Genomic DNA, 15,256 nt, shown 5'->3' on the forward strand with positions numbered 1-15,256 from the left:
CTCATACCTGGCCCTGGGATGATTAGGGCAGAGGAGTGTTGCCTGCTGGGGTATAGAGGCCAGATAGAGGAGGTCTGGCTCTGGACTGGTCAGTTTACATAGCGAAGGCATCCTCTTGGCTGGGCCCTTGCCATCTCTAAGAGTTGGCTAGGCCTACGAGGGACAGTCTCTTCCCAGCCAGAAATATTTTTTAAAATGTCAAAACATAATATACAGAAAATAAGTCTCTCTCTCTCTCTCTCTCTTTCCACACACACACAATACATATGCCATCAAATACTATAGCGTACTGGGAGAGACTATATATATCCTTCCAAAAAAACAATGAGACACAATAGGCATCATATTATCTAATGAACAAAAATATATCATTATTAGGGACCAGGTGCCATTAGAACTCCCTTAAATGCTGTATTTCTTTCTCTCTCTATCACATGTCTGCCTCTGTGATTGTCACTTTCTTCATCTCCCCTATCTGGTGACTGCATGAGACTAAAACAATAGCCACTGTAAGCCTCACATTATCTGCTCTGGTTTGAATGTTTGTATTCCCCCAAAAGTCGTATGTTCAAATCCTAACCCCCAAGGTGGTAGTATTAAGAGGTAGGGCCTTTGGGAAGTGATTTAGTCATGAGCACAGAACTTTCAGAAATGGATTAGTACCCTTATAAAAGAGTCCTGTGAGAGACTCTTTTTTTTACCTCTGCTGTGTGAGGTTAGAGTGAGAAGACAGCTGTCTGTGAGGAAATGAGCCCTCACTAGATGCTGAATCTGCTGGTGCCTTGATCTTGGGCTTCCCAGTATTCAGAACGGTGGGGAATAAATTTCTATTGTTTATAAGCTACCCAATCTAGGGGTAGCCGGAAGGGACTAAGACCTCATCCAAACTTCATCACCAAAGAACAAGAGTCTTACTTCCTTTAGTTCATATGTGAGAAATTTTAAGGAAAAATTCTGACTAGTCTTGTGTAAGGCATCTGGCCTTCCAAATGGTCAAGGCTATAAGGCTCTAAGATTGCTGGGTTCCACCAGCAGAATCATGTGGTGTCAATGTGGGAAGAGTAGTTCCCTCCAAAACCATATATATCCTCCCCAAACCAGTGAGACATAGTGGGCATCATGTTATTTAATGAACAAAAATACATCATTATAAGTGCTATGACAAAGAAAAACACACAATGCTTTGCAAGCACCTAGAAATAATACAGAACACAGACAAATGAAATGAAAAGGTTTCCTGGAGAAAGTGATGCTAGAACTAAACCCTGAATGATTTATAGGAATTAGCCAGAAAAACAAGGAGAAAATGTTTTCATAGGAAGAGCCTTTGAGAATATCCAGTGGCCAGAAACAACAGTTATATGGGAAAAGGAGTAATTTAGCATGCCTGGAACATAGAGTGCAAAATAGGAAATGGCTACATATGAGGCTAAAGAGAGAAATAGCAGTCAGATTGTAAGTAATCTATTTCTCGTCTAAGGAATTTGAATTTTCTCCCAGAGATTTTAGAGAACCCTGACCACTGAATGATATTAAGAAGAGAAATGACACAATGAAATATGGTTTTATTACATTTATTCTGGCATCAGTGAGCTCACTCACTCTCTTTTTCCTAGAAGTGATGAGGACAAGATTGAAGACCAATTAAGAACGTGTTTTAGTAATAGTGGTGATTTTAAAGCATGTCCTGGGATTCTTTAACACTTCCCCCATCCAGAGGTAGAATCTATGTCCCCTTCCTTTGAATCTGGGCAGAACTTTGTGACTGCCTTGAGGAACAGAATGAGGCAGAAGTGTCCCTTTGAAGCTAAAATGACTAGGTTACAAGAGGCTATATGCTTTCTGCTGATTTCTCTTGGGAAATTTGCTCTAGCTTCCATGGAAGAAGTCTGTCTGGCTTGCAGCCACTCTGTAAAGAGACCTACAGTGAGACCATATGGAGAAAGAAAGAAATGGCTAAGGAGGCCCAACTGTTTGTTTCTTCCCAGGCCAACTACCAGAAGTGCTAGTGAAGAAGCCTTCAAAGAAGATCCTATCACCAGTTACCATCAGACCAAAACAAAATGAGACCCCAAGAAAGAATTGCCTAGCTGAGCCCCACAACCTCAGATGTGTGAGCAAAACAGATGATGTCATTGTTTTAAGCTACTGTTTTGAGGTGGTTTCCTATAAAGCAATAGATAACCAGAACCATAATCCAAGTAAAAAGCAATGAAGACTAAACTAAGGTAGTGGCAGTTGGGATGAAGCAAAGTGAACACATTGAGATTATTAAGAAGGAAGATCTATCCATGCACAGTCCTAGGGACAAGAAATACATTCCTCGTCTTGGAGCCAACTGGTGTAATACTGATGGCTTATGGCACTTGTTTTATGGAGGTAACTTATTTAAAAATTCAAATTAACAAAATCCCTTGTTTCAATTCTAAGTTTAGTAAGCAAATTTAGCAAATGGCAGTATCTGAACTTCTAGCTATTATATTTCTCATTGGAGATCAAAACACTGAAATTCTGGTTTTATATATCAGTTAAAACATAATAATATAAAAGACCCTCAATAAATCAGACCTATCTATATTGTCAGTTCCAGCTGTTTTCAGATTCTAATGCTTGATTGGGGAAAAATATAAAAAGTATTTTAGGAGAAATAGAAGAAATACAAATACAAACTTTATATTAGATAATGTTAGAAAATATTAGTAATTTTTTAGGTGTAATAGCAGTATTGTGATTATGTAGGAGCATGTTCTTATTCTCAGGAGAAATATAGTGAGTATTTTGGGGTGAAGTGTCATAATATTTGTAATTTACTTTCAAATGGAAAAAAGTCTAGGTGTTGAGCATATTGTGTTCATCATACTATTTAAAATTCTCTGCATGTTTGAAAATGTTCAAAAAAGATTGGAAAAAATTCTAACTCTTAAAAATATAAAAAAAGGAGAAAATTACAAGAAAACCTTGAAATGGATATTTGAGAAGATGTGAGGTTTTTAATGTAGTATTTTGTCTTTGGTTAAATAAGGGATTTTGAAATATTTTTATCTGATTGTGTTAGTTTGTAAAATTTGCTTCTATATAATAATTCTAAATATGCTAAGAATAAAGGAAAAGAGCAAACTTTGAAAATTGACAGATTGTGTATTCTAAAATAAAGTATTAGCTTTTGGAAAGTCTTGTGGCAGAAAGCTTAACTTAAATTTCATCTCCAAATTATTTGCCATATATAAATTGCCAGTGTGCTTTGGTATTTTAAAAATAAAGGTTAAAATCAGCATTTTAACCAGCTGTGATTGCTTCCAGCAGATTTGATCAGAAAAACAACATTGTTAACATTTTAATCTCCACCATAATCTGCTTTCTCAACTGGTTGTAAAGAACTCCTTGGAAAGATTTAGTTATATTTAAGTCAAAACTCAAATGGAAATTCATTAAACTATCTTCAGTTTGAAAATAAAGCTTGAAAATTATAAACATACAACGTGATAAAGCAGTCCATGGATTTTCATATATAAAAAAGATTGAAAGATGCCATGGAGAAAAATAGTTAACATCAAGAAGTGGGACTATGCAATTCATTTTCTTGTGCCAATAATGAAACTTAGTTTCTTTTGTGGGTTTGTTTTTTAAATTAGAGAAACTGAGACCCTGAGAGAAGATAGGCGATGGGCCTGGTGTTGTCTATTATTTTTCAGAACTCAACCGCCTTGCGCAGGGCAAAGCAGCCCTTTCTTTGCTCTTTTTATCTTTACAATTTCTGCCACCCTCCCCTAAAAGACCCCCGAAATCGCTGCCCATAGTAGCCCCTGGAAAGGCCTTTGTCTTTTGATGCTTAGTGGGCAAAAGGGACCGCCAGAGGGAGGCTTCACTGACACCTGCCCCAACACACAGTCTTCACCAGCAATCCAGGCTGTACTTTTTATTCACGTGAAGAATATTTAACCAGTAGAACCATCCTTCAGCCGAATTTTTACAGAAGAAAAAAAAAAAAATGTTTGAGAACCTCTGAGTTAATCACCTAAATTGCTTTATACTTTCTTTTCCAGAAGACAGGCCCAACTTTTGGGTTAACAAGAAAAAGTGAATCATTTCTATGTTTGAACGTGCATGAACCCCTTAGTAGTTACCACTGACATCACTGCTTTGGACCTTGATTACACTTCATGCCCTTCACCTTACACATCCCTCCAAATTCCTGAGTCACGCTCTGTTTACGTTGCTGTTCCAGGAGCAAACTGCGGCCCGGACCCAAACAAAACGAGGCCAGCGCGGGGGAGGGGGGCACGGCGGGAGGCCGCCGGCCGAGCACTCGAGGTGCCAGGCGGGGGCAACCGACCGGGCAAAGGGACATTTGTCCATTGGCCAGAGAGATCCCGTGAGACCCAGTGCTCTTAGCGCCGGACGCCAGATACCCACCAGCTGGAAAAGGCTGCATTTTCGCCCTTTGTATTTGTTTTGGGACCCAACCAAGAAACAGCGAAGGAGAGGGAAAAAGACATGTTTAGAACATTTTGGGTTTTTTTGCCTAAAAGCCATCTTTAATGTCACAGTCACAATAAAATAATCATTAGAAAGTTTTCATGTTTGTTTGTAAGGAAATCGAGTTGGAAAAAGCCTAGACAGAAAGAAAACATACTGAAATGGACAATGTCCCCGTGCACCAACCCCCGGATCCTGCCGCGTCCCGCAGGCTGGGGGCGGGGCGGGGCGGGGCTCCGTGACGTCACCGCACCAGCGCGCCTGGTGTTTTTGTGTTCCCAGCTCTCCGGGAAAGCCGCCGGGATTTCTCTACCTGGCCGTCGCTTATCTCCAGGCAGAGGTCCCCGAGATCCCTTCTGAACGCTCGGCCAGGCAGTGTTGCGACGGGAGCTGACATTTCCGAAGCGATTCCGATAACATATTGAACTAGGAGGAGGGAGGCAGGACGCGAGAGACGCAGCCAGCAGCGAGGGAGGCAGGCCCCGTTCGGGGATTTTGGAAACCCTGCGGTCCACCATGAAGTTCCAGTATAAGGAAGACCATCCCTTTGAATATCGGAAAAAGGAAGGAGAAAAGATCCGGAAGAAATATCCGGACAGGGTCCCTGTGAGTGCGAGGGGAGCGGGGAGGGGGAGGAGGACGGGGGAGGGGCGTCGTGGGTGGGGGTGGGGGTTGTGATGGCTGCCCTAGGGCGCCGTGGGGGCTCTGGAGAAGGGACGTCCCTCTAATCCTTTAACCCTGAACGCCCTTCACGCCCAGAGCCAATGGACGTTCAGACTGCGGGCCTGTTAAAACCCGCATCCCCAGGGCCGGTCCCCATCTGTGGAGCTGACCGCATTTTTAGAGCCGAGCCTGCGCGTTCAGTGACTCAGCAGTATTCAGAACGTGTGTAGGTCGAGATGTTCACTGAATCGGGCCGTCTGTGCGGGAGCGATCGGGATGGGGCCGTGGGTTTGCTGCGTGTGACAACGCAGGACGATTGTCATGGCAGCGACCGAAGCGGTGGCGTTTTCTTCCACCGATTTCTGCCTTGGATCGTTCCCCTTGAATGAAGTTGACTTTGTTCGTCCTGTCATTGGGCTTGGGAGGAAAAGGTTCAGAAGCCAGTAGATTCTTTATTGTCCTCTCTCAGAACTGGGGAAGGGGAGGGGTGCGCCACAAGACAGGCCTGGCCCAGAAACAAGGTCACGTTCTCTGCGCAGCGGCCCGCCTGCCTGGGCGTTCTGGTCCCCTGGGCGAGTGGGGGCGGCCAGCCCTTCCCCGGTATTGATCCTCATACGACAGAACCTGGCTGCAGTAAGGCAGGGCTGAGCCTTTTTCTTTTCGGTTTGGACTCCAGATTAAGTAGTTAAAACTAGTGCAGGCAGTGAGGAGGATCGGAGAAGAAATATTAAGGCATCTTTCAGCATCCGGGCGTTTTCTCCCATTAGCCCTCCCCCGCCCACTCGTCTGGGTTTTTCTCTACTGTAGGCTGCGCAGCCGAGTTGGAAGGCAGAAGACTTCTAAGTGTGGTAGAGGTGACAGCAGCTGCTGGATTTTGGAGATGGGGTAGCGGAGGTTTTAAGGTTGTGCTGTTTATCTTCAGGCATTAGGCATTAGGATAAGTATTACAGTAACTTAAAGGTAAAAGAATTGCAATTACCTGATGTCTTTTCTTGACCCGCAGGCACCCTTTGGGATTCTTCTTCAATCTTTACCTAACTTGCATGGTTTTATAGCTACCAGAAGCAACCTGAGCCTTAGCCCAGCAATAGAAAGCCCTTGCACTTTTTCTGTAAGGAAGAGAAGACACGAGGAGGGCTTTTCCATTTCCCAGGAATTACACACGAAAGGGTTTTCAGCTGAAAGCGGGGGGGGCTAATCCCGACCCAATAAAGGATCCTTCACAAATTACTTGCCTGATTTCTGGCCTCTGGATGCCTGCTTTTAAAGTTTCCCTTAATTCTAGTTATACCAATCCTACTCAAGTAATATTTAAAAATGACAGCTAACTTTCACTGATAGCTTACCATGTCCCTGGCAGTATTGTACTCTTTCCATGTTCATTCACTTAATCCTCAAACGATTATAATCCCCATTCTACAGATGGATGATCTGAAGCATAGAGAAGTGAAGTAACTTCCTAAAGGTTTCACTTTGCTAGTCTGTGGCAGAGCCAGAATTCCAACCCTGTTTCTTAGGATTCCAACCCTGTCTCTTGAGCTGTGGAGCTCTGTGAGCCCATACCCTCCATGGCATACCCGTTCTCAATTTCTAAAGCAATTCTGTTAACCAGAATTAATTAAGTATGCACTGTGTGCCTCGCACTGTTAAGCATTGGAAGAAGATAAACTGTTGCTGCCTTTGGTGCACGACAGGGCAGTGTGGTGCCAGAAAGGCAACCCAGGAAACAAAATTACTGCCATTTATTCAGAACTCGCTGAGTACAAGGCTGTGTTCCAGTACCTTTACATAAGTTATGGACCTGTTCATAAATCTAATTAAAATTTACACATTTTCCTCCAAACTGAACTTTCGAGGAAATACACTGTGCCCTTTGGGAGAACCCTTAATCTTGCTGTGCCAAAGTGCCCCGTTTTCGGTCAACTCCAAAGAGGGTGCGAGAGTAAATGATTTCTAAAGCAAAGCCCCTTCCTTCCCTTGACCACTGATGTTATCAGTCACATACTGGACTGCTTACATCACCTGAGCTTAGCCCCGCCAGTATCTCTGTATAGCTACTGTCCGCAAGAATAGGTGTGCTTATGCCTTGGGAGAGAGCGGGTTCATGGGATCGTGAAATTATCTTAATAGATACAGCATATTGAAAACCTGCAACATAGCAAGAAAGTGTTAGGAACAGATGGTCTGTTTTAAAAAATTCGTTAACAGCCCTATTGAATGTTAGCCACATTTTACAGATGAGGCAAACTGAGACCCGAAGAGGCAAAGCTTCTAGCCCAGGATCCATTGTAAGTGAGGAGTGGAGTTGCGATTCCCAGAAACCCGAAATGTTTTCTGGTAAACCAAGGCTTTAGTGATTACCCTCCCCTTCCTGTTCCTCTCCGAATGCGTCCCTGCACTCAAGTTACTTTAGTCTGCTTTATCGCTCTTTCTGTACCTTCCTTTATGGGTTTCATCTCTTCTTACTGATAGGAGCTGCCAGGTCTCAGAGTTACAATGCTAGGCGCCCTCTGTTTCCCTTTGATTTTATCAACTATGCTGTCTTCTGTCCATCTCCACTCTTGTGCCTTCACTGGTCTCTCTCTGGAGCTTTTCTTACTTTTTCTCTTTCATTTTTGACTCAAATTTCTCTATCCCAGTTTTTATTTTTAAGTTTAAGTTGTGATCACGTCCCCCTGGTCTTCCTGGTGCAGGGTTCTTTCTGTTAATACAAAACACGTTTTTCATTAATTTTAATCTATTCCTTTAAGGTAAAAGCTTTAAACCTCTCTCGTCAAGTTAATCTTCATGTTTAAATAGTTTATAATTTATGAAGCATTTTCACATAAATTTTTATGTATTGCTTAAGTTCATATCATATTAATACCATAACTTTGTAAATGACATGTTGAAATGTTACCTTTCTTTTACTCCTTGGAATACTGAAACTCAGAGAGGTTAAGTAATCAGTTAAAGTTCACACAGCCATTAAAAATACTTGTCCAGTATTTGTTTCTGCTTCTTCACTTTAACTTTTCTATATTTTCTATACTTTGTATCTAGAATGATTCTATTTTCTATACTAAAAATTTGAAGCTCATGGTTTTATAATAGATATTTTCTATTTTGTAAGTTTAAGTGTATGAAAAATCTGTTAGTTTATATATGTCACTCTTCATTTTTTTCTGTTTTTATTACAGAAATACATGATCTTTATAAAACTTGGAAGTATTGTCGAAATGTGTAATATGGACAATGAAAATTCCTTAAAATTCTAACAGAATCATTATTGGCAAATGGGTTATTATACTGACATCATATTACAGAATGTCATTACAAGAACTATTTTAACACTTTTTTTTTATTTAATAGTGTAGAAACATTTTTTGCAGTCTTTATTGGAAATTTTGACAAAGTATAAAATTTACACATTATTTGCACTTTTAATAAATGGTATTTATAAGAAAGAATAAAACTAATAGGTGATCAGGACCATCTGAGAAGACCCAGTCTTCTTGATGGTCTAATTACATACCAGAAAATGTATGTCCTATAGTATATCATGTAGGTAACTTGTAATTACTTAAAATCAAGGTTCTTTTTGCTCTTCATCATGTGCACTCTGTAGTCTTTTCTTACTGCAGTAATGAAACTATAACACCCCTCACGGAATTCCATTTCCCCATATGTTTTGTCAGGGGTAGAGGGACATAAGAAATGGAAAAGTTGTATTGGGCCTAGACAAACCCACTTCCAATAGGGTGGCTGTAGGATGTGGAAGGAAAAACACCAGGTTGGATTCTGTAGTTTTTATCTCCCCACTCACCCCCTCTCCTTCCAGGTGATCGTGGAGAAGGCCCCGAAAGCCAGGGTGCCTGATCTGGACAAGAGGAAGTACCTAGTGCCCTCTGACCTCACCGGTAATGCTCTTTCCCTCCCCGACCCTTCCTCCTGTGACAAAGCATTCTCCGTCCTTATTATTTGCATGAGCTGTGAGATTGAGAGGAAGTACAGAGGCGAACAAGTGAGTGGGATTCTCCAGAGAGTTAGCTCATTCAAACATGACATCACCGCTTCCCTTAAGCATTTCCCGTCACCATGTCTTGTTTGACTTAAGACAAACAGAGCACAAAACATTGAAAGGAAAGATCAGATGCTCATTATTTAAGCCACTTTTAAATTTCAGCTTTTGTTATTGTGTTAAAAATTTGTTCCGAAAGGAAAACCAGCCTAGTTTCTTGGGAGGATCACATTTTAGAATTTCTTAACTAAATACTTTGTCTCCTCAAGCTCCAGTTGTTTTGGGGTTTTTTGTTTTGTTTTGTTTTTGTAATAGGTTTTGTAGATTCTGTTTGGAATTATAAAGAATATATTCAGTCTTCACCTTGATCCTTAATGGAATACCCACTGCATCTAGGAGACACTGGAAAGATTTTATAGATACATTTCGTCCAGAGTTAATAGATTTGAGTATCAGCCTTCCAGAAAATTTTCAGTATTTTCAGGAAAAGGCAAAGCATTGATCTCCACTCATTGCCCCAACATGGAGTTGAGTGACCACGCTAAGATTACCAGAGTCCAGTAGATCTTTTCCATTATTAGTTTTTCTAAGGGTGGGAGTGGGGATGAAAGGGTGTTTCGAAGTCAGGTTTAGACAACGATGGGAATGATTTGGTCTGGATACACCTAGTATTCTCTTAAAGTAGTCCTCAGGCTATGAGTGAATATAGTAACATTAGGTCTGAGATATAAACTCTACTATGGCATGTCAGGGACTACATGGGCCTCATTGAGTTTCACTTTTTATTTTGGAAGCTCTAGGACAGTATTTGGCTCTACTCAGATGGTATATAAAGCTGGTGTTTACTCTCACGGGAACAGATGCAATAGGATTTTTTCCTGGGACTTACCCTTCTAATCCCTTGTTTTCTTTCTTCTTGACTTTCTTTTCCTTCTTCCTTCATCCAGTTGGCCAGTTCTACTTCTTAATCCGGAAGAGGATCCACCTGAGACCCGAGGACGCCTTATTCTTCTTTGTCAACAACACTATCCCCCCCACTAGTGCTACCATGGGCCAGCTGTATGAGGTAATGGTCCTGGCCACACAATGCTGGATGCCGTCCAGTGCAGCCTGGCATCCTCTCGCTTTTGTTCCGTGTATGTTGATCACACACCTGGGAAGTGGGGCAGAAGGTGTTATTTGTCAGGATCCTCTTACACATGGCAGTGCAAGGCTCCGGGAGATTAGATACCGCTTGTTCTTTACGGATTGAGCACTCTGCTAGATCTAATCCTTTTGAAATCTCTTCTCAGTCTTTCCTGACTATAGTGTTTTAATGCTGGATGGTTTTTATTGAAAGAGCAGGAAATGGTTCCTAAAAGCAAAAATGCCAGAGCATTTACCCATTTGCAGTTCCTGTTAGTCTTGTTGGTGACATATAATTTGTAGTGAACTATGCATTCAGATCCCAGTTCATTGTTTTATTCCCATTTAACAACAAAATGAGAAAGCAAATAATAGTAAAGCCAGCCCCTTTTTAACTCTGACGCTAACCTCCTCAAACTGAAGGTTTCTCTTCACAGCACCCTCTGTAAACTCTAAAGTTTTGGCTTTAGGCAACCCCTTAGATCTAAACATGGGCAGCTTTGCTTCTTAGAACAAACACTGTGAAGGAGACTCCCCGTTATCTGGCCGCAGTAAATCAGCTAAAAAGAACTTTACTATTAGGGCAGAGTTTTTTAATGGATTCATTGGTCTTAACAGATAAAACCAGGGAAAATAATTTATGTGATTTAGTGTAATTGGTAAAGTGTCAGAATCTAATATGAGAAAACTATACTAAAGGACTTTATCATACTATAAATATAGCCTAATATCATAACTGTATTATTTTGTAAACTATTTCACATAAGATGCTACCTTCTGCTGTGTCCCAATAGTGAATTACATAAACTTCTAGTGAACTCTAATCTTTTATTCCGTAGCATATATTCCCTATTAGTATATATTCCCGTATACATGTCTTGTGGGATCTATCCTTGCTAGCGTGAACTTTTTAAGGGCACAAACTGTCCTTTAGTCGTCTTTGTATCCCTGACACCTGTGAGTATTATGTTCTCCATGAAGCTTTTTTGTTTGTGAATCAAGAGTTCAGAGTTTAATTCCAACCACTTCTGTATATTCTTTCTTCCTCTTTTTAATGGGGGTGGATGATACCTTCCAGACCTACCCTACAAGGTTGTGTGCAGCCCAGAATCCTAGAGAAGATGAATGTGAACATTTTCTAAACTGTTGTCTTATCTCTTCCCCTAGGACAACCACGAGGAAGACTATTTTCTGTATGTGGCCTACAGTGATGAGAGTGTCTATGGGAAGTGAGTGGTGGAAGCCCAGCAGATGGGAGCACCTGGACCTGGGGGTAGGGGAGGGGCGTGTGTGGGACTTGGGGAAGGAGAGGGAGGCTCCCACCATGGAGGAGACAGAAGGTGAAGACATCGAGAAACATTACACCGCACACACCATCATCACATTTTTACATGCTCAATTGATATTTTTTGCTGCTTCCTCGGCCCAGGGAGAAAGCATGTCAGGACAGAGCTGTAGGATTGGCTTCCATAGAGGAATGGAGATGACATAATTTCACAGCATTCTTGAGAATGAATTTTTGTGCAATTTCATAGAAGGGTCAGGAGGTGGGTGCGCTGGGGCCAGTGATGATTACAGTCCAGTAGCAACTCCCTGCTCTTTGGGCAGAGATTTGATTTTTGACATTTGCAAAAGACAAGTAGGGAAAGGGGACAAGAATGTTTTAGGACTTGTGGTAGTTAATGGACCACGCCTGGGGACCAAAAGACACAGTGTAATTGAAGCATTGTGGCCCCTGATCTCACACCTCCTCCTTCCCATCCCAGTCATAATCTCACAGATGTCACAGTGCCACCCCAGGGGTGGCAGTAGACATCGACCCAGAAGTTTAGATGGCGCTCTCTTACCTTTTATTAAGGTGGTTATGATTACGAAGATAGTTTTGATAGCATTAAACTGGAATTGATGGAGTGTCGAGCATCTCAGTCTAATCTAACTTGCTCTCTCTCTGGTGCCGCTTAGCCCACACCTACTTTGGAATTTAATGAGCCTCAGGCATTTCCAATTGCAGACTAAAACCACTCCTCCAGCACCTCCTTAGCATTTTCCACGTATAGGGACAGAGATGTCTTTTGTAGGGAAGGGGCAGGTATGAGGTAAGGTAGATGGCACCTCCCACTCATCCAGAATTCTTGCTCCCGTGCTGCTGCCCTGCAGTCTCACACGCACAGGAATGCTACGTGTTGGCCGGCTGCTTCCCTCCTTCGGTTTGCATCCGCCGCAGCTGCTAGTTAGAAAAGTTTGGAGGGATGACTTTCAGTAATTCATGGGGATTTTATTGATTTATTTTCACTTAGGGCCTATGTGGGGTGGGGGTGGGGAGCAGGAATTACACTCAGATGTGACATGTCAATTCATCTCTGATAATGAAAAGGGTCCTTCCTGTCGGGGGAAACCTGTGTATCAGTTTTATCAGCTGCAGGTTCTTGTATAACGAAGTTAATGCCATCAGGCCAAGGAAATAAAATAATTGCTTATCTTAAAAATCCATCTTGAGTTCAGAAATGTTGCCTTTATTTAGTATGCATTAGAATAGATGATATGTGGATTCTTTGAATGAAGAACTTCGTGTGGAGGAGGCTATTAGCAATGAATGTGCACATATGGCCAGACCTGCGCGTGTTTACTCAGCTCTTTACTGACCCAGAGTTGCTGTCCAAGGTGAATGTTTGGTGGAGCAGTGTGCCTGGTGCTTGGTGATATGTGCGTGATTTTCTCCTCCATGGATAAGTGCATTGTCATCGCTTTTTGTATTTCTTAAGGCCGAAGGTGGAAGACTACTTACCATAGGAGTGGGGCGTGGGTGTGCTAATTACAAATTCAGATGTCTAAGCCATGTCTTAGATTTAGCTGACTCAGAATCTCAGTGTAGGTGTCTGATTTTTAACAAGCTCCTCATATGATTCCTGCTGCACACTGAAGTTTGAGAGTCATTGCTCTGGGCATCAGGTTTTGCTGAAAGTCCCAGGCACTCCTCATTCTCTCCACTACAGCTTGATCAGTATGAAGCCACCCTCTCCCAAAGCAGAAAATAGCACCTAAGCCGGGCTCCTGGTGTCAGAACAAGCGTGGTGTCTTCTGACAGTATGAAAGTCTTTCATTTAGTTGTCAGGAACCAATATGTGGGTGGGCTGTGGGTGTGCAAGTTATATGAGAGAATGAAAAACAGATTAGTAGCAACTCCTTTCATAATGAACCTTAAAACCCATCTCTAACTCTCTTTTATGTTTTGCATCTGTATCTCCAAGTGGTGTCTACCTCTGTAGTTTTATGAAATGTAGGAGAGCCACCAAAAAAGATGTAGGAAGTCATAATAGATCCATGGCAGGATTCTACCAGCTACTGAAAGTTAGGTTCTAAAAGTTAAGTCAGGGTTGACAGAAAAGGAAGAGGCCCAAGCCCAGCAAGCACCACATGCAGAAAATTATGGAAAATCTAAGAAATTTTGAGCAAAGCATTGAAAATTGACACCTGTCACTACTGAAAAAAATATCGGGGTATTCCCTAATAAAGGCAAAAGGAAGCTAATATTTGAGTTGTTAGGTATGAAATGTGTTTTGAAAGGAGTACTCTTATCCACTACTTAGGAATGAGAGTGGATGAATGTTTAAAACAGTCACCTAGGCTGGGCCGGTGACTCACGCCTGTAATCCTAGCACCCTGGGAGGCCGAGGCAGGTGGATCGTTTGAGCTCAGGAGTTTGAGACCAGCCTGAGCAAGAGCCAGACCCTGTCTCTACTAAAAATAGAAAGAAATTAGCTGGACAACTAAAAATATGTAGAAAAAATTAGCCGATTAGCTGGGCATGGTGGTGCATGCCTATAGTCCCAGCTACTCGGGAGGCTGAGGCAGAAGGATTGCTTAAACCCAGAAGTCTGAGGTTGCTGTGAGCTAGGCTGATGCCATGGCACTCTAGCCAGGGCAGAAGACTGAGACTCTGTCTCAACAACAACAAAAAACATAAAACAGTCACCTAATAGGTCCTAGCCCTGTGTACGCACCTGTAGGGCAAGAGGCTGCAGGTCATTGCCAAACCAGAGTTAGTTTGGATTTAGAGGCTCTGTCTCTCCCAGAAAGCCTTTGCTTATTTTAGGCCGACTTATCTGTGGATTTTCCGGGGAACTAATTTTATCCTTGGATAGAACATTACATAGCATTTTAGACCAGCTCTCTGATTTTACAGATCCATAAAGTTTAAATATTAGTAATTTAGCCAGGTTCAGAGACAAAGCCAGGATGTATACTCGTATTTCAGTGCTCTGGTTTGGATTTGGTGCTTTTTCCTGAATGTCAGTGTCTCTCAGCGACATCTCCCTGGTTCCTGTTAGTTAACTTTTGATGGTTCTTAGTGCCCTCAGGCCATTGTGAGGCTTGTCTAGAACTAAAAATAGTGTAAGAAGTGTCCTTCCATTAACCTGGGCCCCATCTCTCATGTACGATTGACTTACTCTGATGCTGCTTTCTGGAGATGAAGTTTAAATCATGGGTCAAATAATCTTTTTCCTTTTCTTGGAGGTCAGTATGACATTCGTATCAGAGATGAGTTTTTAGCTCTTCTGTATACTTTGATAGAAAGATCTCAAGTATGTGAAGTTAAGCATACATCTAGGTTTGCTGAGGATGGTCTTGATTTATGCCTATTGTCGTGATTGATATATTAGTGGTTTCTTATTTCACAGTTGCAAGTTCTGCAGTGAACAAAATATATGTGATCACTCTCTTTATACTTAGTATCAAAATTGAAGCTGCTTCTTTCCATCAAGAGACACGCAATGCCTGTGCCATTCAGATTTATTGTACCCTAGGATGGGGCTTAACCCCTTATAGGTGGAGACAAGAAAAAGAACTCCACTTGTGAATGGCTATTCTGCTTTATTCTGTTTCCTCTCCGATGCTGAATTGTTTTCTTCTTCAAAGCATGGTGTACCTCTTAAAAAAATTATAGACTGTATTATGCAGTCAGAAGTTAAGATAGCAAAAGAATAACTGATG

The 15,256-nt window shown here is 41.8% G+C and overlaps 1 protein-coding gene across 2 annotated transcripts; it reads left to right on the top strand.

The window, feature by feature from the left end:
- The first annotated feature begins 4,735 nt into the window (after positions 1 to 4,735).
- Positions 4,736 to 12,754, top strand: GABARAPL1 (GABA type A receptor associated protein like 1). 2 transcript variants are annotated; one of them, XM_069490368.1, is made up of 4 exons: positions 4,738 to 5,082; positions 8,960 to 9,038; positions 10,087 to 10,205; positions 11,432 to 12,754. In XM_069490368.1, exons 1-4 carry the CDS (start codon positions 4,993 to 4,995, stop codon positions 11,495 to 11,497), a joined length of 354 nt encoding a protein of 117 aa, XP_069346469.1. In that variant the 5' UTR covers positions 4,738 to 4,992; the 3' UTR covers positions 11,498 to 12,754. The 2 variants fall into 2 exon arrangements, with proteins under 2 accessions (XP_069346470.1, XP_069346469.1); XM_069490369.1 differs by lacking the exon at positions 11,432 to 12,754 and having other exon boundaries at positions 4,736 to 5,082; positions 10,087 to 11,419.
- The last annotated feature ends 2,502 nt before the right edge of the window (positions 12,755 to 15,256 follow it).

This window comes from Eulemur rufifrons, chromosome 16, assembly GCF_041146395.1.
Source record: "Eulemur rufifrons isolate Redbay chromosome 16, OSU_ERuf_1, whole genome shotgun sequence".
Taxonomy (NCBI): domain Eukaryota; kingdom Metazoa; phylum Chordata; class Mammalia; order Primates; family Lemuridae; genus Eulemur; species Eulemur rufifrons.

Bases quoted from the DNA above. Each gene is read 5' to 3' on its own strand.
- GABARAPL1 (XM_069490369.1), top strand. From the start codon at position 4,993: ATGAAGTTCCAGTATAAGGAAGACCATCCCTTTGAATATCGGAAAAAG. The intron at 5,083-8,959 runs GTGAGTGCGAGG...CTCTCCTTCCAG, and splicing joins AATATCCGGACAGGGTCCCT to GTGATCGTGGAGAAGGCCCC. The intron at 9,039-10,086 runs GTAATGCTCTTT...TCCTTCATCCAG, and splicing joins AGTGCCCTCTGACCTCACCG to TTGGCCAGTTCTACTTCTTA.